The sequence below is a fragment of the Mus caroli genome, unplaced genomic scaffold (assembly GCF_978045245.1).
Source record: "Mus caroli unplaced genomic scaffold, Mus_caroli_1 scaffold_20, whole genome shotgun sequence".
NCBI lineage: Eukaryota > Metazoa > Chordata > Mammalia > Rodentia > Muridae > Mus > Mus caroli.
In genome coordinates, this window is record NW_028227275.1 from 53,926,545 (window position 1) to 53,950,631 (window position 24,087).

Consider the following 24,087-nt stretch of genomic DNA (forward strand, 5'->3'; position numbering starts at 1 on the left):
ACAGAGGTATATAGTAATAAAAACTGCATGGAGTTGGCATTAAAAACAGACAAGTTGATCAATGGAATTGAATCAAATGCCTAGACATAAATCCACATATCTATGGACACTTAATTTTTTATAAAGAAGCCAGAAATATAGGATGGGAAAGAGAAAGCATCTTCAACCAATGGTGCTGAACTAGCTGGTTGTAGGCATGTAGAAGAATACAAATAGATTCATATCTATCACCCTGCACAAAACTCAAATCCAAGTAGATCAAAGATTTCAACATAAAATCTGGTATACTGAACCTGAAAGAAGAGAAGATGGGACACAGCCTTGAATGCACTGGCGCATAAGACAACTCCCTGAACAAAATACTAATAGCACAGGCACTAAGATCAACAGTGATAAATGGAACCGCCTCAAACTGAATAGCTTCTATAAGGCAAAAAACACCATCAATGTGGAAAAATGGCAGCCTTCAGAATGGGAAAAGATTTTCACCAACTCTACATCTGGCAGAGGGCTAATTTCCAAAATATATAAAGCACTCAAGAAACTAGACATCAACCAAATAATCCAATTTAAAAACGGGGTACAGATCTAAACAGAGTCTCAACAGAGGAATCTTTCATGACCAAGAAGCACTTAAAGAAATGTTCAACATCTCTAGCCATCAGGGAAATGCAAATCAAAATGACTCTGAGATTCCATCTTAAGCCTGTCATAATGTCTAAGATCAATACACTAGTGACCCTTCATGCTGGCAATGAAGGGGAACACTCCTTCATTGCTGGTGGGAGTGAAAGCTGGCTCAACCACTATGAAGATCAATATGACAGTTTCTCAGAAATTTGAGATTTTTCTCTACCTCAAGACCCAGCTACTCCACTCCTGGGCATATACCCAAAAGAAGCTTCATCCTACCACAAAGAAACTTGCTCAACTATGTTCACAGTGGCTTTGTTCCTAATAACCATGAACTAGAAACAACCTAGAGGCCCCTCAGCTGAACAATGGATAAAGAAAACTTGGCACATTAACACACTGGAAATTACTCAGCTGTTAAAAACAATTATATTATGAAATTTGCAAGCAAATCAATGGAACTAGAAAAAAATCATCCTGAGCAAATTAACACAGACCCAGAAAGACATAGTTTGTAAAGTAAAGAATAATCATGATATAATTTCACACACCCAGAGAGGCTAAGTCACAAATAAGACTCAAGGGGGGGTGGACTTTATGGATCTCTCTGAGAAAAGGAGATAGAACAGTTATTGCAGGTGAACTGGGGGTGTACTCATGTACAGGAACAGATGTGATTAGGTGGGGAGAGAATACTGGGACAGACTTGGACTAAGGCGAAAATTTCAGGGGTAAGATAGAAGAAACCTGGTACAGATGGAAAACTCCCAGAAATCTATTACGATAGCCCCAGTAAGACTATGACTCCTAGTGATGGGGGATAGAGAGCCAGAACTGGCCATCTCCTATAATCAGACAAGTCTTCCAGTGGAGAGTTTAAGATACCTACCCAGGCACAAAGCCTTCAACCTACAATCTGTCTTTCCTCCAGCTGGGGAAAAGGTGCCATAGCAATTGTGGGAGTGGCCAACCAGGTCCAACTTGAGACCATGCTATAAGAAAGAATCTACCCTTGGCACTGCCTAGAGGACCAGAAACCAGAAGTGGGATGGCTCAAAAACCTAGGATACCAATTATGACTGGCAAAAAAAAGTCAATAAAATTATGCCTAATGATATTCTGCTATACTCATAGATTGGTGCCTAGCCCAGTTGTCATCAGAGAGGCTTCACCCAGCAACTGATGGAAACAGCAGAGACCCACAGCCAACATTGGGCAGAATTCAGGGAATCCTGCTGAAGGCAGGGACAAAGAATTATAGGAGTCAAAGGAGTTAAGGACACCAAAACACACACACACACTCAACAAACCCCAACTCATATGGGCTCACTGAGACTGGACTGACAACCAGGAAGCCTGCATAGGTCTAACCTAGGCCCTCTGTATATATGTTATAGTTGTGTAGCTTGGCGCTTTTGTGGCACTCCTAATAGAGGGAACAGGGCTGTTTCTAAGATTTTTGCCTGCTTTGGGAATCCTTGTCCTCCTACTGGGTTGCCTCATCTAGCCTTAATTCTAGCTTGATATGCTGTATTTGGTTGATATCCATGGGAGGGTTTAAAGAGAAACCACAGAATAATGGATGGGAGGTGGGGAGGGGCAGCATGGAATTGGGAGGGGTCTTGGAGGAGAGCTGGAAAGAGATGCTGTCGGATGTTTTAAAATTTTTTAAGAGAAAAGATGCAGCTCTGGTGGGAGAGACACCCACAGACCTGACCTCTAGTACATAGCAACGGTAGGCCATCAGCACACGGAGCCTCTCCAGATGTTACCCAACATGGCACAGGAGAAGCAAGACATACACAGACCCCCCACCTCCATAACACACACAGGCAGACTATAGACACTTAGCGGCCTGGAACTTGCCACTTGCTGACACTCCATGCCGTGCAGCACTGAGAGAAGAGATTGCTGGGAGGGCCACCAGCCTCATGACCCTTCTGCAGCAGAAGCCACTACAATGTACAAGTTATGTGGTGGACAGATGGGAGAGAAAAGAAGTGGTCTGGTTTAGCCATTAAGAAGAGAGATGGAAGCCGGGCGTGGTGGCGCACGCCTTTAATCCCAGCACTTGGGAGGCAGAGGCAGGCGGATTTCTGAGTTCGAGGCCAGCCTGGTCTACAAGGTGAGTGCCAGCACAGCCAAGGCTACACAGAGAAACCCTGTCTCGAAAAACCAAAAAAAAAAAAAAAAAAAGAAGAGAGATGGAACTGGAGACTCAAAGGTGGAAAAGAACCAGTTGTGAGTAACCAGTCCAGCTAGCTGAGGCCATGGTGAAGTCACAGCCTGTGCTGTCACTGAGAGCCATGTTGGGGTCCATGGCTATGAAGTGACGGGGGTCAGTGTTGGTGTCTATGGCTCATATTACCACTAGAGGTCATGAAGACATCCCTGGTCTGGGCAGCAGCCGAGGTAGCCCCACCTCTTCCCTGTGGCACCATTCAGGAGAGCAGGTCCTGTCCCTCAACCAGGCAGTATTGTGTAGCTGATCTTGATGGTAGGAACTCAGGTGGGCCAGCGCCGAGGACATGAGCATTGGAGAGCTTGACTCCACTTGTCTGCCATAAATTTGGCCTGGGCAAAGGGGTGATGGCCTCTACCCCCTCACCCCTTGCCACCTGAGGCAGTAAGGTGAACAGGCCATGGGGTCAAAAGAGTGGGAGAGTTATCCCTATCCTTCACTGGCTATAGCCCTCGAGAGAGCAAACCCTGAACCTCTCTTGAGCAACACAGTGGAGCTGACCCTGATGGTGAACCAGCCCCAAGAGTGTGAGAGCTGGCCTAGCCCCTGGCCAGCTGCAGCACTTGAGCCCCATGCCTCACCTGAGCAACACAGTGGAGCTGACTCTGGAAGTGTGGGTGCAGGTGAGCCAGCACTGAGAGCATGAGAGCAGGAGGGCTGACCCTGTTCCCTGATGATGGTGGCATTGGGTAGACCAGCTGCACCAGTGCTGGAGAGCTTGCCCTCGTGGTTCAGATAAGGGAGAGCCAGCAGGATGAACAGCTCAGCTACCACCCAGGCCCAGATCCATGCTTTTGAGTTGGCCCACACCTAAATCTGCATCATCTGTGGACTTCTGGGATGCATGAAAGAGCTAGTCCTATAGATACAAAGCTGCAGGATCTCCATGACACAGGGCAACAACAGGATTACCAGGAAGTGTCCCAGTGAGAACCCAATAATTATGGTGCTACAGAAGCTAGAGACCTTGAACCAGACCAGTGACTCATTGCAATGAACATTTGCAAGTGAAGATGTGTGGACAGAGGGGTATACTGTGGGACACGCTGTGACACACTACAGTTTCCGTGATGAGATGTTGTCCAAGCATTATTTTGGTTCTGTGTTTTTTATTTGGGGACAGAGGAGGTTGTAAGGGCAGAGGGCAGATACAAGGCAATGGGGCAGGGAGATGAGTGGGACTGGGATGCATGATGTGAAACTCAGAGAATCAACAAAAAGCTTTTTTAAATCATTGGATAGTCTACCAATGTCCAAAGGGATCACTCTATGATGCTGCTGGAAATAAATTTCCAGGTCCTGTTTGGCCATCTTCAGTCTTCAGAACGGTGTTTGTTTGGTTCCTTCACATTCGTTGGCCTTACTTCTCTCCCATCCGTCCATACTTCATATCCTGTTAGCCAAACCTGCGGTCCTAGTCCTGTTTCCCCTTGTTTGCTCCCTTCCTCATACATACCTTTCTTTCTTCCCTTTTTCCCCTCAGTGGGGGTTAAATCAGTTTCTCTATGCATCCCAGGCAGGACTGGAATTTTCCTTCCTCAGACTACCAAGTGCTGGGATTTCAGTTGGGTATCTCTATGCATAATCTATTCTTTCTCTATTCTTCCTTTTTCACCTTCCTTTTAAATCTTCCTTTTCTCTTTTTCTTTGTATTTTTTTTAAAGTCTAGAGACTTTAAATTCACCAATGGGTTTTAAGGTAGAAGTTTAAAAAAAATCAGTCTACTAATATGGTGATCAATACATTGTGAATTTTCTCTGTTGTGGGTTGCATGGAAATATCCCCTATAGATTCATCCCTTTGATTGTGCCAGCTCGTGGCAGACTTCCTGCCATGTTTAACTGTGAGCCAGAATAAATCCTTCTGGTATGTTCTTATCTGGTTTCTGCCACACAATGACAAAAATAAAGCTAATATACTCAGAGAAAGAGAGAGAGAGAGAGAGAGAGAGAATTTTTTAAATAAAGAGCATAACTTAAAATGATACCCAGATTGTTAAAACAATATTTTTAAACTACATTTTAAAAATGCCATTAACAAGTAAAAGATCTGGGGTATTAAGTAGTGTTATTTGTTAATTTATACATAAAGTAAGATAATTTTTTAATATTTACTGACACATGTGGTGTTGTTTCCATTTCCAAATACACACACACACATATGCATGTATACACACATGCACACATTCATGAACACACAGACCCTTGATGTCTGCCCTGCTGTCATCCTGGATTGCCTCAAGTAGACCTGATTTGTGCCTGTGACCCGAACTTAATTACACCAATTTCCTCTCTCACTTTCGAAAATGCTTGCCTTCAGATTGTAAGTATTATCCTGACAAAGCTTTTCTTTCCAGGCAACACATTTAGGAGTGAATGGTTACACTCCTTACCCAGAGTAAACAGGCCATGAGAAGGAAATTAATCAAGTGAAACAAGACAATGTTTGACTCTGGGCTCAAAAAAAAAAAAAAAGTTCAGGTATTACAAAGATTTACTAAAATGTCTCATTTACCTAGTCATCCATGCTAAGGAAGGAAGGTTGGGGTAATAAAGAACTTTGGTCATGGGAGTACCTGGCCATCCAGAACAGACCCACCACTCATGACACTAAGGACATGAAGATGAGGATTTATACAACGAATTTGAAACCAAAGTGTGTACATGTACACGCACACAAATACACAAACACGTGCAAGCACATGCATACCTGCCCAAGTGGGCAAGAAGAGGGCATTGATTGGATCCCCTTGGAGTTAAAGGCAATATTGGTGAGTCACCCAACAGTGTTGTGTGATCCTCTGAAAGGCATCAAGCACTCTTAACCACTGAGCTACCTCTGGGCCCTTGAAGCCACTTTTAAAGACTTACTAGAACTCATACTTTACTTTATTATCATAAAATGTATTTGCAGTCCTATTCAAGGAATAAATCAAAACCTAAGTAGTATTAAATCACTGTGCTTTACAAATTATGTTATACTATTGTTTTGCTGTTAGTGTCTAAAAGACTCGATTAAAATAACTTCACTGTCTGCTGCTGATTCAAGTTCATGTCACGAGTATTACTGAAAATAATGGTGTCATGTACAGAATTAAAGTGTGACCCATACATGACAGATATACTTAGGTATTACTTCTGTAAAGTGATTAACTGGGAAACTAGACACTATTCCCAACAGGAATTCTGCCCGTTTGAAGCAATTGGCTTACACAGCCCATGCACACGGTCACATGCCTGAGCAAACTTCAACCACCTGGAGAACCACTAAAGGTGACAGCTGATTACATGGCTTTCAAAGTCTCCAGATCCAAGAGAGATGTCGTAGCAAATACATCTGTACGAGGTGGCAGACCATACAGTTACAGACACGAGGAGGTGAGCCGGCTATCCTGGGGTAGACAGGGACAAGGACCAAGGGAAGTAGTAGGCCAAAGTCAGCTTTTCTTATCATCACTCGGCGCCAATGTTAAGGAAAAGAAAGTTCTCTGAAATAGTTACATTTGCTTGAAGTCTGAAATGCCTAAATTTGCCTGCCTTATATCAGGCAGAATTGGGACTTTCAGTGAAAGTGAAATTATGGGTTTTCTTTTTTCTAAGTTATCTTTTCCACATCCCAATTGCTTGGTTTTAAACATAATTCTATCCGTTATATTTACATATAACATTTGAAATGGGAAATTGTTTTCAGATTTGCCTATAGGGTAGCATTGGTGACATCAATGGAAGACAGGCAATACTGTGTCCTTCCTTCAACTGAAAGTCTTTTTAATAAATTAATTCCTCAAAACCAACACCATCTAGAGAATGGTAGGCATAGTGGGCTCTGTTGTGTGCTGCCTCCCGCCACCCCTTACACCTACCACACTGAAAGGTTAATTCTTCCGTCTGCTAAAGTCAGATGATTGAGAGTTCTCAACTGAGTCTTCTCTGGGAGAGTGGCTTCATCTTCCTTACCATTCTACACCAGCAAACTAAACATGGAGGGTGTGAGGGACTGGTCCTCTTACCACTTCCTGGCAACACTCAGCTCCAGAGCTCCCGATAGGATGGCTCATGTCTTTCCTGTGACTGCTTCACCATTCAGCTTCTCCCACGACCAATCCTGCTTCATCCCCCAACCCCCAGTAAACTTTCTGCCACAAACTTTAGTTTCAGTGTCTGTTTCTCAAGGAGCCTGGCCTGCAGTGGTAGGTGCTCCATAATGTTGGAATGGAGCAGAACTACAGAACTCATAAACCCCAGCACACATACTTCTTACGGAGTCACCAGAGAGAGGGCATCTGTTCCTGGGTCTACCCATGGGTCTCATGGACTCTGAAGCTTCCCTGGTGCTAATCTGGGCAGAATAACAGCTTGACGCCAAAGCCTACTTTCAGCCCACCAGATGAGAAGGCTAAGATCTCAACTCAAGGTGCTGAGGCCATGCTCTTGCTACACACCTAGGCCCCTCTTTATCTACAGTAACTACTAACATGGCATGACACTTTAAAGTTGATGCCCTAATCCCAGATACAGAGTCACACGGGATTTGACAGTCTTGTAAGCCAGTAAATTCCTCATATTAATCTGTTTTGTTGAGTTTTCTAAGCAACTCAGAGTCCTAACACAAATATACTTGTGATTTCTTCCCATAATTAAAGATTGACAGGTCAACAATGCCATGTATGTTTTTTTTAACCACATATTCCTCATTTTTATCTCATGAGTATCCACATGTGTTAACTCATGTGTTCCATGTATGGGAGGGTTGTGCACACATGTGTGTGCATGTGAGGGCCAGAGGACAACCTCAGATGTTATCCTCAGGGATCATCCATCTCCCTTGAAGCAGGATTTTTCACTGACCAAGAGCTTACTAATCTATCTAGATGAGCTGGCCAGTGAGATTCAGGGGTCCCCCCATTGGCACTCCCCTAGCACTGGAATCACACACATACTAACAACACACTCATAATTTTTTACCTAGGTTCCTGGGGTTAAACTCGAGTCCTCATACTCACAAGGCAAGTACTTTGTAGGCTGAGCAATCCTCCAGCCCATCTTTCTATACACTTCTTAATAGCATGCATCTGCTGGGCTCCCGTTATGTGGAGTCTGGGTGTACAGTCTTCATGCACAAGCCTTAGTGAGCTTTCTCAGTCCACACCTCCTAAACCCAGCCCTGCAAATAGTAGTTCTGTGTGCCTCAGATGGCTGCTCCATCAATTACCTATAAGCACTTGCTAACTTACTTTTTTCTTATCCCTGTGAAGTACCAGGGCTCTGGGGGTAGGAGGAGGGCTGTTTCTCAGCTGCCCTGGACACTCACCCATAGATAGAAGTGTAGAGTAGAATCTGAGTGTTGACATTTGAGAGAGGCATAGAAACACTTCTCCTTGTATTCCCCTGAACTGAAATTATACCAGTTCCTAGGCATGCTACAGTGAGGCCAAACTGGATTCCCTGAAATCCCAAAGCTGTCTTCCTGGTGTGTTGACTCTGACATAGCTAAGGGGTTGATGTTCTCTCTGCTACATCACTCCTGAGGCTGACCATCCCTCCCGGGGACCCCTGACTCCTCACTGCACTGAGATCTCATTTTCATAAAGATGATGCACCTTGTTGCTCTGGCTCAGCATCACTTCACCTCAGTGTCTGAGGTGAAATACCTGGCAGAATCCACTTAAAAGGAAATTTAGGGGGTTGGGGGGTGTCATTCTTTCAGAAGATTCAGTTGTTGACGTTGCTTAAACTCTGTTCTTTTAGGGCCTGTGGGAAGGCAGAACATCAAAATGGGAACACCTAGCAGGGGTTCCTGCTCACCTCACAGCAGCCAGAAAACAAAAGGACAGGAAGGTACCAGGTCTCAGCATCTCATTCATTTCTCGACTTCCTTAATGAGGTACCATCATTTCCAGCCAGAGACTGGCAACCATGGACCTTTAGAGGAGGCATTTCCCTGAACCACAGCAACATCTACACCCTACAGAGACCCTAAAGACCATCCCAGAGTGGGCATGAATCTGTTTTGAATGTATATCCTACTCACTGTTTCCTACTACTCACTGAACAGTCGATCTCAGATATTAAGATCATGCAAAGTTGATTCTGCCCCTGAAACTGAGTGTCACAGATGGCACAGCCATTTGCTGGTATCCTCTTAAACTCAGTGTCACAGATGGCACAGCCATTTGCTGGTATCCAGTGGTACCCACATCCCCCCCCCAACTGATGCATCTTTGATCTTTAATACCTTTGCCTATTTATCTCTGGGATTATTATAAATCAGATCTTTGCTTCAATTTCCTTATTTCATCAAATGGAGACATAACCACAATCATTGTTTTCCCAGGGAAAGCACTGGATAATGATGGCGGAAAGGGCCAGGATGTCTAAGGAGGCCACTGTGTCTATGGTAGAAGTAATTGAGTTGAACACACAGCCACGGGACAAGGGGAGCACATGCTGCAGTGCCTGGAGCAGCAGGAACACTTGGCTAATGGTACTGTCACTGTTGGTTTATTCCCATCGACTGTTGGAAGGTAGTGTTATCAAAGGCTTCTTCTGCCCTAGCAGATGCCTCTAGCTACCTTCATGAATCAGTGGTTAGCTCCTCTTTTCCATTGAGCAACTCAATGATACTGTACCTGCTATTAAAGCATAGAAGCCATTGCTCTGAAAAAAAAAATCAGTCAAGGCCAGGCTCTCTCATCTTTGTGACAGAGTTTCTTTGACCTTTTGCTGGTAGATTTAGAAAAAGACAGGGTAGCTGACGTTAATCAAGACAAAAGACAAGAAACCTCTGACTTTTCTTTCAAAGGTTCCTCTTATGAAACAGAGCTGTAAATAGCACAAATTAACCACCAATAACACACCTCCCCCATCACTGTAAACTCAGAGATGCTTTAACTTTGAAGTTGAACTTTAAGCCATCGTTCCAAAAGTAAAGGAGAAAATTAATGATTTGTCAAGCGTGGTGACACACATCTGGAACCCCAGCAATATGAAGGTTGAGAAAGGAAGATGACCTGTTGGAGGCCAGCCTGGCTGTAGAGCAAGCTCCTGCTTCAAAAACATGAATTAGGGGCTGAAGGGTTTAGCTCAGCTGGTAAAGTGCCTGCTGGACAGGCACGAAACCCTGAGTTTGAATCTCCCAACACCTCTGTAAAAATGCTAAGCAGGGTCACACACGCCTGTGACCTTAGTGCATACAGACAGAGACAGGTGGATCCCAGGAGCTAGGTGACCAGCAAGTCTAGCCAGTCAGTCAAGGACCGGGTTCAATGATAGACCTTGCCTTAAAGATAACATGGAGAATGACTGAGGGAGACACTCAGCGTTGACTCCTGGCCTCCATGTGTGTCTTCACATAATGAGGGTGTATCCACACTCACACATAGACATCACACACACAAACGTTAACAGGAATTCATCTATTCATGTTTCTCCTAAAATGCTGAACCATTTGAGAAAATAAAACTATTTTTGAAACACAAATCTACCATAAGCAAGCAAAAACATCTAGGCAGTTTGTTCACGTTAAAGATCTTTCCCAGCTGGAAGCCTTTGAAGAGACCCCCCTCCCCTCAGGACAGAACCTTCAGTGGCTTTGATTCCCCTAGAGTCCAAATGACTGAAGCTCGCTCTGCCAACATAGCAAAGTGTTTTCGTGGGGATGGTGTGAGGGCTGAGAGTTCAGTCCTTACTCCCCTAACTCTTGTTCATTCCAAAATCATTCTTCTTTTAAAAAGAACAAAAGTTTCTTTTTGGCCAGTTCACTCTCAAAAAAAAAAGAATTCCAGCAAGATGTCTCCAAGCCTAGTACCCCATGTTTAATACTTAGAAGCCACATGGCAGAAAGAGAGTTGACTCCCGCAAGGTATCCTCTGACTTCTACGTGTACTCTGGCACATATACGTCCATACACATACGCTCATATAGAGAGGACACCAAGAGTTAGACTAACATGGAACCGCTGTGCTCTTCCTGTTTCCTATGGGCTGTTAGTTCTAGAACTGTCTCCTGTGAGCATAGCAGCCATTATCAGCTTAATCAAAATAGCCATGACTACACCTGCAGACAACCTCCAGATCCAGCTTGTTGATGTAAGGGAAGGAAAGCCATCAGACCTCAGCAGAGATCTCAACTGCTCCCTTCTGCAAGCACAGCCAAAGCCCACACACACTGCTGGCTATATATAATTTGGTCCCAGCTACATGTGGTATGGTATGGCCTCTCAGGAGGCACTGCAAATATAGAGTGTGAAACGTGGGGCTCAATCTATGCAGTTGTGGGGAAGACGTCATCTCTGCTGAGGTGAGGTGCTTGGGTGATACAGCTCCTGTAAGTGGCTTCTCGTCTATGCTCTGTAAGGAAGTCCTATAAGGAAATCCCAGTTGGACCATGGTAGAACTTTACTTTGCTCTCTCACTGTATCCCTCTCTAGGTGATTTCTACATCTCCCTAGGAACATATTATGGAAACAGCATTGCTCGTCTCCCTGCCCCCGTGCCTACTACTTCCTTGGTGTCTATAAACTATGGCTCCTGACTCCTCCCTTTATTCTCCAAGCGCAACTGATAACAAACCTTTACGATATCAAAGAGTGGTTATGAGAGAAATAAACTGACAAGAGGAAACAGCTTGTCTCTGTACTTCATTTCACAAAGGGTCCGCTCAGGCCTTTTCTTCAGCAGTCTTCTTCTCTGGCAATTGACATACCTGAGACTAAGTAAAGGGATGAGTGGGTGACAGTGTTCGCAGTGCCAGCATGAGGTCCTGAGTTCAAATCCCCAGCACCCATGTAAAAAATTGGATGTGGCCCTACACACCTGCAATCCCATCCTTGGATGTCAGGGGTAGAGAAAGGAGACTTGCTGAGGCTAGCTGACTGCCAACCTAGCTCTGAATCCAGCAAAAGATTCCCAAGACAAAGTGATAAAGTAGGGCACTCAAAGTCCTCCTCTGGCCTCAGTGTTCACATGCGCGCATGCGCACATACACACACACACACACACACACACACACACACACTCATATGCACACACAGCATACCTGACTGACATTCTCCACTACCTTTCTCTTACTTCTAGCAAAACCACATCTCCCCATGGCTGTAACAACCTCTGCAACATTGCCTCCTGAAGTCTGCCTTTCTACATTTAGGTAAAACTTCTATGTTGACCCGTGTGTCGCTAACACTGCCCCTCCCTAACCTTGAGGGCAAATCCCAGGTCTGTGATTTGCCACAGGATGTGCCAAGTGAACCACTACCACTATCCCCTCCTAACCCTCCAGAGCTGAATCTCAGAAACATTCGCACTCAGGTCACTTTCCCTTAGGCTCTCCCACTTCCTTACCCTCCTGCTGTCAACAGAGAACACATGTCCACTCAGAGTGGTGACATGACAGGACTCACTCAAAGCACACATTTCAGCTTCTAGTCTATGATGCAGAAACTGCTACAAGTTTTTTGTTTCTTAAGGGAGGCCTTAACAAAAGGCTTACCTCCTCGTCTTGAAGGTGTGAGATATGAATTCCAGAGCTCATGGCCTTATAGACAGCTTGGCAATAGAAGGGAACACTGTCCAGAAAGTGGTCTATGGCACGTGTGTCTTCATCTTCCTAACTGACTCAGAATGTCACCTGGGCCTCCTAAACCACTGCTTATAGGCTGACAAATATGCAAGTAGCCAGCACATGGACACACTCTCAAAAATGTGTTTTTTAATGGATGAGGGAACATAATTGCTGATATACTTTGCCCATGGAGTCAGAGAAGTGAGCAAGAGGTGGATAAGTTCCCTGTTAGAGTCACTAAACTACTGTGGGGGAGCTGTTTGCTAACCAAAGAAATCCTTGCTTGTTTGTTTGTTTGTTTGTTTGTTTGATAGACATCAAATGGCCCAAGAGGTCAGTATCAATAAAGAGTCCACTAAAACATGACAGTGTTCATTTAAAGCTAAAGGAAATGTGCTCATAAAGACCTGGTATTTAGGCTCTGCCTCAAAGGAAGTCTAGACACAGATAATATTTTGAGTTAAGAGACTAATAGAAGAATTATTGGGAGCCCAGCTGATCTTCTAGGTGTCAGGGAGACAGGGAAAGGAACCGGGTGTATTAGCTTCATGGCAGTTGTGATGAGCAGAAATGCAGGTTTGCCTGACTGGACCAAGATGGCTACATATAGAACGCATAGGATGTTGGGGAAGGGCATAAGAATTCTAACAAAGAAATACACCAGGCTTGAGCATCCAAAAAGTTAAATGAGACATCAAGTTTGGGTTGCTGAGAAAGGGTAAGAGGACAAAAACCAAGGTGGCTCATTGTGTCTGTTTACACACACACACACACTCACAGGAAAAAAAGCCCCTTAGCAAGCAGCTTAAAAGAGCTCCTAAACACCCTGAGGGCTCCATCTTGCTCGTGCATGCATGTTTCCTTCCTCCATATTTCCCAGCATTTTCAGAGCTACGGGAAAAAACCATCTCTGTTTTGGGTAACTTCAGTGCTCCACGGAGTAAAATCCATGGGAACAGTTTCAGATCTTCCATCAAAATCATTCCTTTCATTCACACCATTGACTTATATGCTTTAAATATCCATTGGAAATCAGTCAGAATGGAAATTTCAAAGGTTTCTGGCAATTGTAAAGTATAAGTTATTTTTAATAGTCTCATTAATTATGCTTCAAATAAAAAAGGTTTTGTTTTGTTGTATGTTATGTTGTTTTGTTTTGTTTTGTTTTGTTTTGTTTTGTTTTGATTTAGACAGGGCTTCTCTGTGTATGTAGCCTTGGCTATCCTGGAACTCACCAAGTTCAGGCTAGCCCCAAGCTCAGAGTTCTACCTGCCTCTGCCTCCCAAGTGCTGGGATTAGGGGCCACCACCACCCAACCTAAATCCAAAAATTTTAAACAGTAAAGAATGAAGTTGATGCATGTGATGAGCCTCTGAGCATGGCTGGATGTTCTTAGCTGGGTTCACTGAGGTGGGAAGACCAACCTGGATGGCTTCATTCTGGCGTCATTCTAACAGCACCATTTCATGGTCTGGCCCTGGACTGCATGAAGAAAGAGGAACTTTCCAGCAGCAAGCATGCACTCATTCACTGCTCCTTATTTTGGCTACAGACATAATGTGCCCACTTCCCTCCAGTTCTTGCCACATGGCTTCCTCACCCTGATGGACCATAACCTTGAACTGTAAATTAAATAAATAAACCCTTTCTCCTTTGAGTTGCCTTATCTGAGAACTTATCATAGCAACAAGAGCAGACCCTAAGTCGGAAATTGCTTCCAAGAAGTGAGGTCACTGCTATAATGAACCTCACCATGTGGCTCTTCTTCCTTTGAGACTGTTCTGTGGATGGAACGTGAAAGAGTTTGGAACCTGGGGTTAGAAAATGGAGCTTAGTGGGCAATTCTGGTGGGATCATAGCGAAGAATGCTGAGAGAAATGCCCAGTTCCTGGGGCTTCAAAGGGAAACAAGGACTTGAACAGGAACTGAGCTGGGGACTATTTATGTGTTATTTGGAAAAAGGATCTTGCTTCATTCTGACCATGTGCTGAGAATCTGAGTGAAACTAAATTGAGAGATTATGAAGTGGTTTATCTGGCAGAGGACATTTTAGGAATGTGTCCAGGAGGGGTGCCAGGATGATGCTGAGTCCAGCTGTGGTTGTTAAAGAGATAATGTATACTATAAAAGTGTTCAATTTCTTTAATATTTTTTTGTTTTTGTCTAGGCATGGTTTTTCTGTGTTGCCCTGATTGTCCTGGAACTCACTCTGTAGACAAAGCTGGCCTCAGACACAGAGATCTGCCTGCCTCTGCCTAAAGATGTGCGACGCTGCTGCCACCACCACCTGGCAAATCTTTTTCATCTTTAAGCATGTATATGTATGTGTGTCTGTATGTGAGTGTGTGTACATGAGTGCTATGCCCATGAGGTCAGAGGATAACATTAGAGTTACCAACGTGGGTCCTGGGAACCAAACTCAGGTCCTCTAAAGAGTAGCAAGTGCACGTAACCACTGAGCCACCTCTCCAGCCAGGTTTAAGTCCAGCTTAAGTCCCTGAAGCCGCAGCTTTCCTTGATGTCCTCTCACCCCTCCTCCCCCTAGCGACACAGTGGGTCTGAAAAGATAGGGCCGAGATACATGCAAGAAGGCAATGATAGCTGAGAACAATAGGAAGAGTTTCTGGGGAGAGTTCTTCATTACTGGAAAACTTCTAAGGAGGTTCCCAGAATGTTTCCAATGGTTTCCCAGTTCCACAAAATAGACCTAAGGAACAAGTAAAGGGTTAAGATTAAATAAATACATGAAATGGCTCTAACAGTGCTGGACACATGCAAGATTCATAGCAGATATCAGATCCTCCCATGCTGATGGTCTAAGGGTCCACGTCAGCTTTAGCAGACAAATGCCAGAGGAAGTAACAAAACACATTCCAGTTTTCCAGGAACTCACAATCTTTTTTAACAGGGCTACTGAGTGAGAAAGGCGAGGAAGAAGAAAGGCGGTCTTTGCTCCGCAGCTGCTAGTAGCTCTTCCTCCGCTCAGAATTGCAGCACCTTCAAGCAGTTATGGGTTTGGGTCTTATGCTATCTACTACTGCTGAGAGGACAGCTCCTGCAGCCTTCGCTCCCTCCACCAGGGCGTGCTCCACCTGCAAAGCACAGTGGTTCATGATATAGAGGGTACCAATTGCAGCTGGCACTCTTCCTTCCTCCTATTCCTCTCTTCCCTTCCAGGATCCAACCTGACTGGAGTATGTTCCTACAGAAGGAGACCACCTGTAATACCCTACATCTCCCAAATCTCTAAAGTTTCCAGAGACTCAGCAAAGACCTCTGAAGGCAGGTACCCAAAGCAGTAAAGTCTCCCTTCCCCCAGGCCATGGAGCCTCTGGCCTTTTGCTTTCCTGGAAGCCATTCAGCATAGGGTCTTCCTCCCAAGTAGTATATATGAAGCAAAGGATTTCTCCGTGGGATAGGCTGCAGCCATTAAACAAAAAGGAATTCTGAGAGCCAAGGAGTGGCTAGCCTGTCTGGGGCAGAAGGTAGGTTACAGAGCCAGGCAGGCCATGTGACAAGAGTTGGCAAATGGCACATCTATGCTCAACACATAGCACACAGCCACCAGTTGGCCCAACAGAGGACAGGAATGCCAGTGACCTGGTTAATGGCTTAAAGAAAAACTGAAAACCTAGATACTTCTATGTAAACTTTCTACAGTCTCCAAATTTAGCAGATTCAGGTACTAATCCAAATTTTAAAATAATAATATGTAGCACCAATTATATACAATAATCTCTTGTATACTGTATGGCTACAGCACCTGCCAATAAAGTGCTGATTAGCCTATAAGCTTAGGCAGGAAATAGAAGGTGGGACCATTGGTAGGAAGAGTGAATTCTGGGACAGAGCCAAGATGGGAGGATTCACCTGGGAATTTGGAGGAGCATGGGGGCTGAGCAGAGGCAACCAGTCACATGGCAGAAGATAGATTATAATAAATGGGATATTATGTTGTGATCTAACCAGGGAACAGCCAAAGCTTATGGCCTAAGTATCTGTAAATACATTTGAGCCTCAGAGTCCTTATACTGGGAGCCTGGGAGAAAAACTCAGTTTTTACACCCATGGTGGCCCACAGGTTACAGCTTCTCAGCTCCAACAGCCAAGTATCTACCATGATCTATACCCATTTTATAAAGGAAGGAGGAGCTTCAAAAGGAAGCAACTTAGGGAGCTGAGATACCAGTGGGAGATGATGGAGCCCACCCCTGGTCTCCCTAAGCTGAGACACCAGTGGGTGATGATGGAGCCCACCCCTGGTCTTCAGCTGAGACACCAGTGGGTGGTGTTCCTGATGGCATAATGTTTCTTCACATCGTTAGCACAGCACAACAAGCAGTATCAGGAACCTGGTGTCTGCCAAGCTTTGTCTGGCCATCTTTGATAAGCTTGGCAGACAGTGAGGAGCCACTGAAGGCGCTCGGGGATATACCTGCTGGCTCCTGGGCACACCATATCTGAGGTCATTGACAAAGTGCTCACAGTTCCCCTCAATTAGGCTGTACTGAACTATCTTGTTTATCATGTTTTTTGTGCGCTGCATGATCTTGTCCACCGGCAGCGGCAGGTATGTGCCATCCAGCTTGTTGTTAATCTTCCAGGAGCAACCGTGCAGCACATCCTCCAGCCGGCTATACTTCACCACAGCTCGGTTACTGAAGATAGAGGTGATGCTCCCTGCCTCAAACTCACCTGAGAACAAGAACAAAAGTTGGAAATGCACAAGGAGTAAAGGAAGGGACAGGATGCGCTGGCTCTGCCTAAGACCTTGGCAAAGCCACTTTCTTTGAGATTCAGGATCACACATCAATCTAGAGTATGTTAGCGGAGAGGGTGTTGTATTAAATGTACCGTGGAGGACCAACTTCCCAGAAAGATACTTTACTTGTGGGTGCACATGCATGCGTGGAGGCCAGAAGTCAGTGTCAAAATAATATTCCTTAATCACGTTCTCCATTGTATTTTTTAAGACCTGGCATCTCACTGAATCAACAGGTCACCTGGTTATTGGCTAGACAGGTGGGCCAGTGGGCTCTGGGGATCACCTATCTCCAGCATACACAGACTTTCTTACATGAGTGCTGGGGATCTGAACTCAGAACCTCATTTTTGTGCCGAAAGCACATCAGCAACTATAGCAACTGCAATGCTACTCCACCCCAGGCCAAGATACCGTTTGCCCTGAGTCACGTGCCCGTTCACCTCCAGAAGAATCTCTTGTTAGTAACTGTAGAAATACGTTATCACTGGCCCTGGACTAGACCACATTGGCCTGATCCTGTCTTAGAAGCTGAGTCTTGTTTCCTAAGCAGATCTAATCTCTAATATCTGTGAGTCATTCAAGGATCTGTCTTGTGCATAAAAATGTTTTCATAACAAGCCTCCCTCTCAGCCACTGCCAGGGAATGGTGGAGCTAGTATTTGCAACTCTGTGCTCACTTCTACCACCATCCACGCAGAGACTCTTGCTGTTTGTGACTAGTCACATATGCGGCATGGGAAGGGTTCATTAAGGCTTACCACCAAGGAGGGACTCTGCAGCTTCAGGAAAAAGAAACATTTGAAAGCTGCCATATTGTCTCACACTCGCTGTTTAGAAGACATAGAAGCTCCAAGATGGTGGGGAAACCTGTCTGAGGCCACATGGGTGGTTACTAAAAATGATTTCCAATATTCTCATCAAAAAAAAATGATAGGGCTGGGGGAATCTCAGTGAATAAAGCATTTGCCTGACAAGCATTAAGATAAAAGTTCCCAGTGCTCAGAAAGCAAAGGCAGGTGGATCTCCCAGTTCAAGACCAGATTGATCTATAGAGTGAGTTCTAGAGTCCCAGGACAGCCTGAGCTACACAGAGAAAACCTGTTGAAAAACAACAACAACAAAAGTCAGGCAAGAAAGGTAGCCACCCATAATTCCAATACTTGGGAAAGAGAGATGGAGAGCCCCAGGACTAGATTTCAGCCAGATAAATTAGACAGAATTGGTGAGCTGTAAGTTTCAGAGAGACCATGAACAAGAAAGTGACATGATGTCAACTTCAAGCCTCCACACCTGTGAGTGCATGAAAACATGCATACACACCAAGACTTTGCATGTCTTGCAAAGATAAAATTAAAGGACATGGATATGCTAATAATTTGTATGTGGTCATTATATATTGCAAAGCTTTTGCACTGTATCCCACAAATATCTACCATTATATCAAAGGACAGAATGTTTTATTATTTCTTTTTCATCAGGAGCCAACTAGATGGTTGCACACAGTACATGTGTTTCTAAGCTGCTCAAGAGGGGGGAAAAAATCTCTTATTCTATTCCTATGCATTCCAAGAAAATCTACTGGTTTCACAAAATCTAATACCTGCACTAGCAACCCTACTCCATCCCTGCAGTGGTCACACAAAGAGTGTGATTATCAAGCCACTGTTATCATGAATGGGCACAGAGATGACATACTTGAAATTTAGAGGCAAGATGATAGGGAGGGGATCACTGCTAACCCTCTCTTTAGTTACACAAGTGGGGTTTGTAGAGTCAACTTTGAAGTTTTGGTTACTTTAAAAAAAAACAGAAATATTATATGTTTTCATTTTAACCCCAGGTGTGATATATGGAGCTACTTTAGATTACCCCAGGTGTGAGATAGGGGACTTCTTTAGATTGTCCACAGCAGCTGACTATGATTTGCCTTGTTCTCAAGCAGGGCTGTGATTTTGCCAGCTGCAGATAGTTCTGTGATTGTGTGATGTTTGGAATTCTGGGAACTTTTTAAAGGGCACATAAATGCTGGGCCCCTGAGTGTAGGGGGTGGTTCTGATGTTTTGATCAAGAGTCTGTGTGAACACTGAAGGAAATATCCCCAACTGGTTCTTGATTAATCAATAAAGATGCTAGTGGCCAATGAGCTGGAAAGAAGAGGCAGGGCTTCCAGTTTTCCTGCAGACAGGCTAGCAGATGATGATAAGATAAGATGATAGCACATAAGCAGGCTAGCTTATCAATGATAAGATAGTTTTTGTGTGTGTGTGTGTGTGTGTGTGTGTGTGTGTGTGTGTGTGTGTGTCTTTCATCCTTGGATCTGAGGGAACCTGAGCAGGACTATTAGCGTGGTCTGCCAGGAGCTTAAAGCTGGGTAGCAAAAACTACATGCTACACCCAAGAGGCAGGGTAGGTTGTTGGTTGGTTGTTGACGGTTGGTTTAAGTAGTTGTGTACTAAGAAGAACCAACAAGAAGAATATCCTGACAGTGAAGATCAAACTTACCACCAAGGAACTTGGTGCCCCTAATCGGCAGGAAGTCAATGTCACCCCTTTCTGATCCCTGACTTTATTCAAGAATCTCTTTCCTTTCCTCTCCTCTCTATCCTCTTTTCTCTCTTATCTGATGTTAGGGGAATGAAAGGATAGAAAAATGGTGGAGAAGGGTGGAAGAAAGAAGAACCTACAATGTAGCAAAAGACAGCTATAAGTGGTTCCCAGACATGGGGTTAGTCAGAATGGAAAATTTGATTTAAAATGCCATAGAAGAAATGGCAGGGCATGGAGGAATGGATATTTCTTTTCAAGAGGTCAGCAAAAATGTTATTGTAGCTGATGCTGCTAGAATATTCCCTGGTTTCCTCTCAGTTGGGATTTTCTGATTTTTTCTTTTTCTTCTTCCTATATTGTTTCAAAAACTGTTTGGAGAATGGCTGTGCGAAAAAAATTGCAGGTGGAAATGTGGAGACCTGAGAAGCAAAAGAAAAAAAAAAAAACCAACCTGCTGAAATGGGAAAACAAAAGAGTTCACTCTGCTCTCTCATTTCCTAAAAGGTTACAGAGTTGGCTGTGCAATGGAGAAATTCAGGTGGAAGTGGATGCACTGGGGAAACAGGGAGGGTCTGAAACGGAAGAACAAGACTGAGTAAGAGAACAGGAGTTCCCCACTGGAGGATAGAGGGAAAGAAACTGTTACCAAGGGCAGTCAGGTCAAACAAAAAGCTGAAACAGTGGGAGGATGTTTCAAAACTAAGAGTTAACATCAAACCAACCATACTGCCAGGGTGGGAGAAGGGGTGGCCCTGGGTAACTAAGTCACTACCAGCTTTCCCAGTGGTCATACAGCATATTCCTGGTAATGGTGTGGAACATCTTATGGAACAGGTTATGATGAGATAGGATGTCATCCTATAGAAATGACAAATCTAGGGCATTTTAAAGAGGCCTTTTATATGATTTTATATGGGATGCACTCACTCTATATGAAACAAACTCTAGATAACTGGGACATTCAAAACAGAATTATCCCCCACAATTGGAAGAGATTGTTGACAGATGTACCAGCTGCCAGGCCACAGCTGCAATGGTTAACATGGTAGAGGGGAGACGCTGTGAATGTTGCACAGTGAACTAGAGCGAGGAATGAATATAGTCAAAGACCAGTTTCTAGGTTAAGGGTGGCACTGTGATATACAAGAACAGATTCAATTTGATGATGCTATTATAGAACAATGTCCCTTATCAGGTTGGGACAAAGTTGAGGAGGCTGGGAAAAGGTCCACCTCATTTACAAAGATTATGCAAAGCTCTGGAGAAGCCATCACTGATATTTTTTTTTTACAAAGATGAGTCTCAGAGTATAAAAATATTAATACTGAATGTAAAAAAGTTATTAGATAATTAAAGGCATGAGACCCCATAGCAAAAAGTATGAGCTGTTTGCCTCTTGTGGGCCAAGGACTAACATGCAGACTTAAAAATGTTCACTCAGCATTGGAGATTTAATGCTGCTGTAGACTTGGCCATAGGTAAACATTATCCCCTAAAACTCAAAGTTATAAAATAACTACTGGAGTTCATGCCCTTTTCCCCTCAGGGACAGTAGAAGTGATCTTGGAAAGCAGTGGATTGACTTTCCAAGAATTTGTTGTATATCCAAGAATTATAGATGAGGATTTCAAATGAGAAATTAAAATGATGGCCTATATAAAAAGAGAGATGTGATTTAATACAGGTGATAGGATTGCTCATCTGCTACTGTTCCCCTACATCGAAGGCAAGACAGCTCCAGTAGCAAGAACAGGAGAGTTTAAGAGTGCTGGAAAACATGTTCTGGCAAGCAGTAGTTAGTAACCAGAGGTCAAAATTAAAATTGCAAGCAAACGGTATTGAAATAGAAGGTTTGGTGGATACAGGAGTTGAGGTAACTATCATTTCAAAAAAATCTTGTCATTCAGAATAGCCACTTCAAAAGGTTTCTAGGACTTGGAAAATTATCTCAGACAAAACAAAGTGTGTGGTGGGTTAAATGTGAGGGACCAGAAGGTCAAATAGAAAAGTTAAGACCTTATGTGGATGACATTCCCATAAATTTATGGGGAAGGGATCTTTTACAGCAATGGGACACTTAGATTAATGTTTTTGCAATCTCATACACAGCCCATGATGAAAGAAGGGGTGAAGTGGCAGATGCTCCTAGTGAAGGTATTGATATATGTCATCAAAAACAACCCCAACCTGGGCCAGTTGTCGAAACACAAGACTGCCTTTGATCCAGATCTCAAGTCTGATCTGGACCTTGAGTTGGGATGACACACACTTTGATCCAGGACGTGAGGCATAGTGGCCATGCTTATAAAGATCTGTAATGAAAAGGAATTAAAGAAAATCTTAGGTCCAGGCAGAGTGGTGCAAGCCTTTAATCCCAGGACTCACGAGACAGAGGCATGCATATCTCTGAGTTCAAAGTCAGTCAGTCTGCAGAGAAAGTTCCAGGATAACCAAGCTTAAACAGTGAATTAAATCATTGAAAACAGAACGCTAGTCAAGATGTAATAGAAGAGGACCAGATCCCAGCCCCAGCAAGCAGCAGAACTTGGCAGCTCTGGCCATGTGACTCTGGCTTTAGAGTCCAGAATAGAAGGGATTACAGGATAATTGATGATGCTGGTTAGCTGGAGCTAAGAAATTAGTGGTGATTAAGAAGAGACTGGCATCACTAAGATCAAATCTTCTGGGAAGTGTATTCATAGAGAACAAAGAAGCTGTGTACTAGAGAGAGAGATTGTGCTGGCAGCCCAACTTGGTCATATGTAAGAATCACCCAGGCTGTACTGGATTTGAAGCCGTGAAAAACCCATGGAGAGCAGCTGAGCCTTGGCATTCTGAGAGGCCAGGAAAGGCCATTGGTGAAGGAACAGCCTCAGTGGCAATTGAAGGCAAAGAATGGAAGTGGTCACACAAAGAAATTGAGGATTAGCAGTATGAAGAGAGCCTATGAGAGGCTATTGGTGAAAGTAAAACCTACTTGCAGAGGAAGACCTCAGTGTACTGGAGATGCCAGTACCATGGGGTGATCACCACCAACAGCAGCAGCAGTGAAGTCAACCAGAGCCTAGAGTGCTACAGAGAGAAGCGTTGTAGAAATGACCAAAGTCATTTGGAGGAGCACAGAAGATCATGTGTGGATCCCAGACACTGGAACAAGAAGCTGTGAAATTGAGGTTGCCTTGAAGACCCTAAGATGTTAGAGATCCCAGAGCCAGGGGATACCTACCAAGGAAAGCTACTAACAGGGAGTAGAACCAGCCCAAGAGCTCTTCCAGTCAGACCAGCACCAGGTAGCTAGGGCGCAGGGTCTGTTGACATTCGCCAGCTACCCACAACACCCGCCACAGGATCTTAAGACTTCTGGTGAGTGGAACACAGCTTCTGCTCCAATCCAATTGCGCGAGAGACCTGAGACTGCATTAGTTAGGGAAGCAGAAAACTGGCCTGAGATGGGCCACAAGCCTCTTCGGGTCTGACCAGCACCTGGGTAGCTAGAGCGCAGGGTCGGCTGACACCCACCAGCTACCCAGGACACCCGCCACAGGATTTTGAGACTTCTGGTGAGTGGAACACAGAGTCTGCTGCAATCTTTAAACAGTGACAACAATAACAACTAATCCCAGAGATTACCAGATGGCGAAAGGTAAACGTAAGAATCTTACTAACAGAAACCAAGACCACTCACCATCATCAGAACCCAGCACTCCAACTTCGCCCAGTCCAGGGCACCCCAACACACCGGAAAAGCTAGACCCGGTTCTAAAAGCATATCTCACGATGATGGTAGAGGACATCAAGAAGGACTTTAATAACACACTTAAAGAAATACAAAAGAACACTGGTAAACAGGTAGAAGACATTAAAGAGGAAGCACAAAAATCCCTTAAAGAATTGCAAGAGAACACTGTTAAACAGGTAGAAGACATTAAAGAGGAAGTACAAACATCCCTTAAAGAATTGCAGGAGAACACTGCTAAACAGGTAGAAGACATTAAAGAGGAAGCACAAAAATCCCTTAAAGAATTGCAGGAGAACACTGATAAACAGGTAGAAGACATTAAAGAGGAAGCACAAAAATCCATTAAAGAATTGCAGGAAAACCAGACCAAACAGGTGATGGAATTGAATAAAACCATCCAAGACCTAAAAAGGGAAGTAGAAACAATGAAGAAAACCCAAATTGAGGCAACACTGGAGATAGAAACACTAGGAAAGAAATCTGGAACCATAGATACGAGCATCAGCAACAGAATACAAGAGATGGAAGAGAGAATCTCAGGTGTAGAAGACTCCATAGAGAACATCGGCACGACAATCAAAGAAAATACAAAATCCAAAAA

The 24,087-nt window shown here is 44.1% G+C and overlaps 1 protein-coding gene across 1 annotated transcript; it reads right to left on the reverse strand.

Moving 5' to 3' along the window:
* Positions 1–14,828: 14,828 nt before the first annotated feature.
* Positions 14,829–22,047, reverse strand: LOC147000188 (phospholipase A and acyltransferase 5-like). The gene is made up of 3 exons (XM_085833979.1): positions 22,017–22,047; positions 16,871–17,130; positions 14,829–15,142 (listed from the first exon to the last, which is right to left on the reverse strand). The coding sequence occupies exons 1-3, from the start codon at positions 22,045–22,047 to the stop codon at positions 14,864–14,866; spliced, it is 570 nt and encodes a 189-aa protein (XP_085690105.1). The 3' UTR covers positions 14,829–14,863.
* Positions 22,048–24,087: the final 2,040 nt, after the last annotated feature.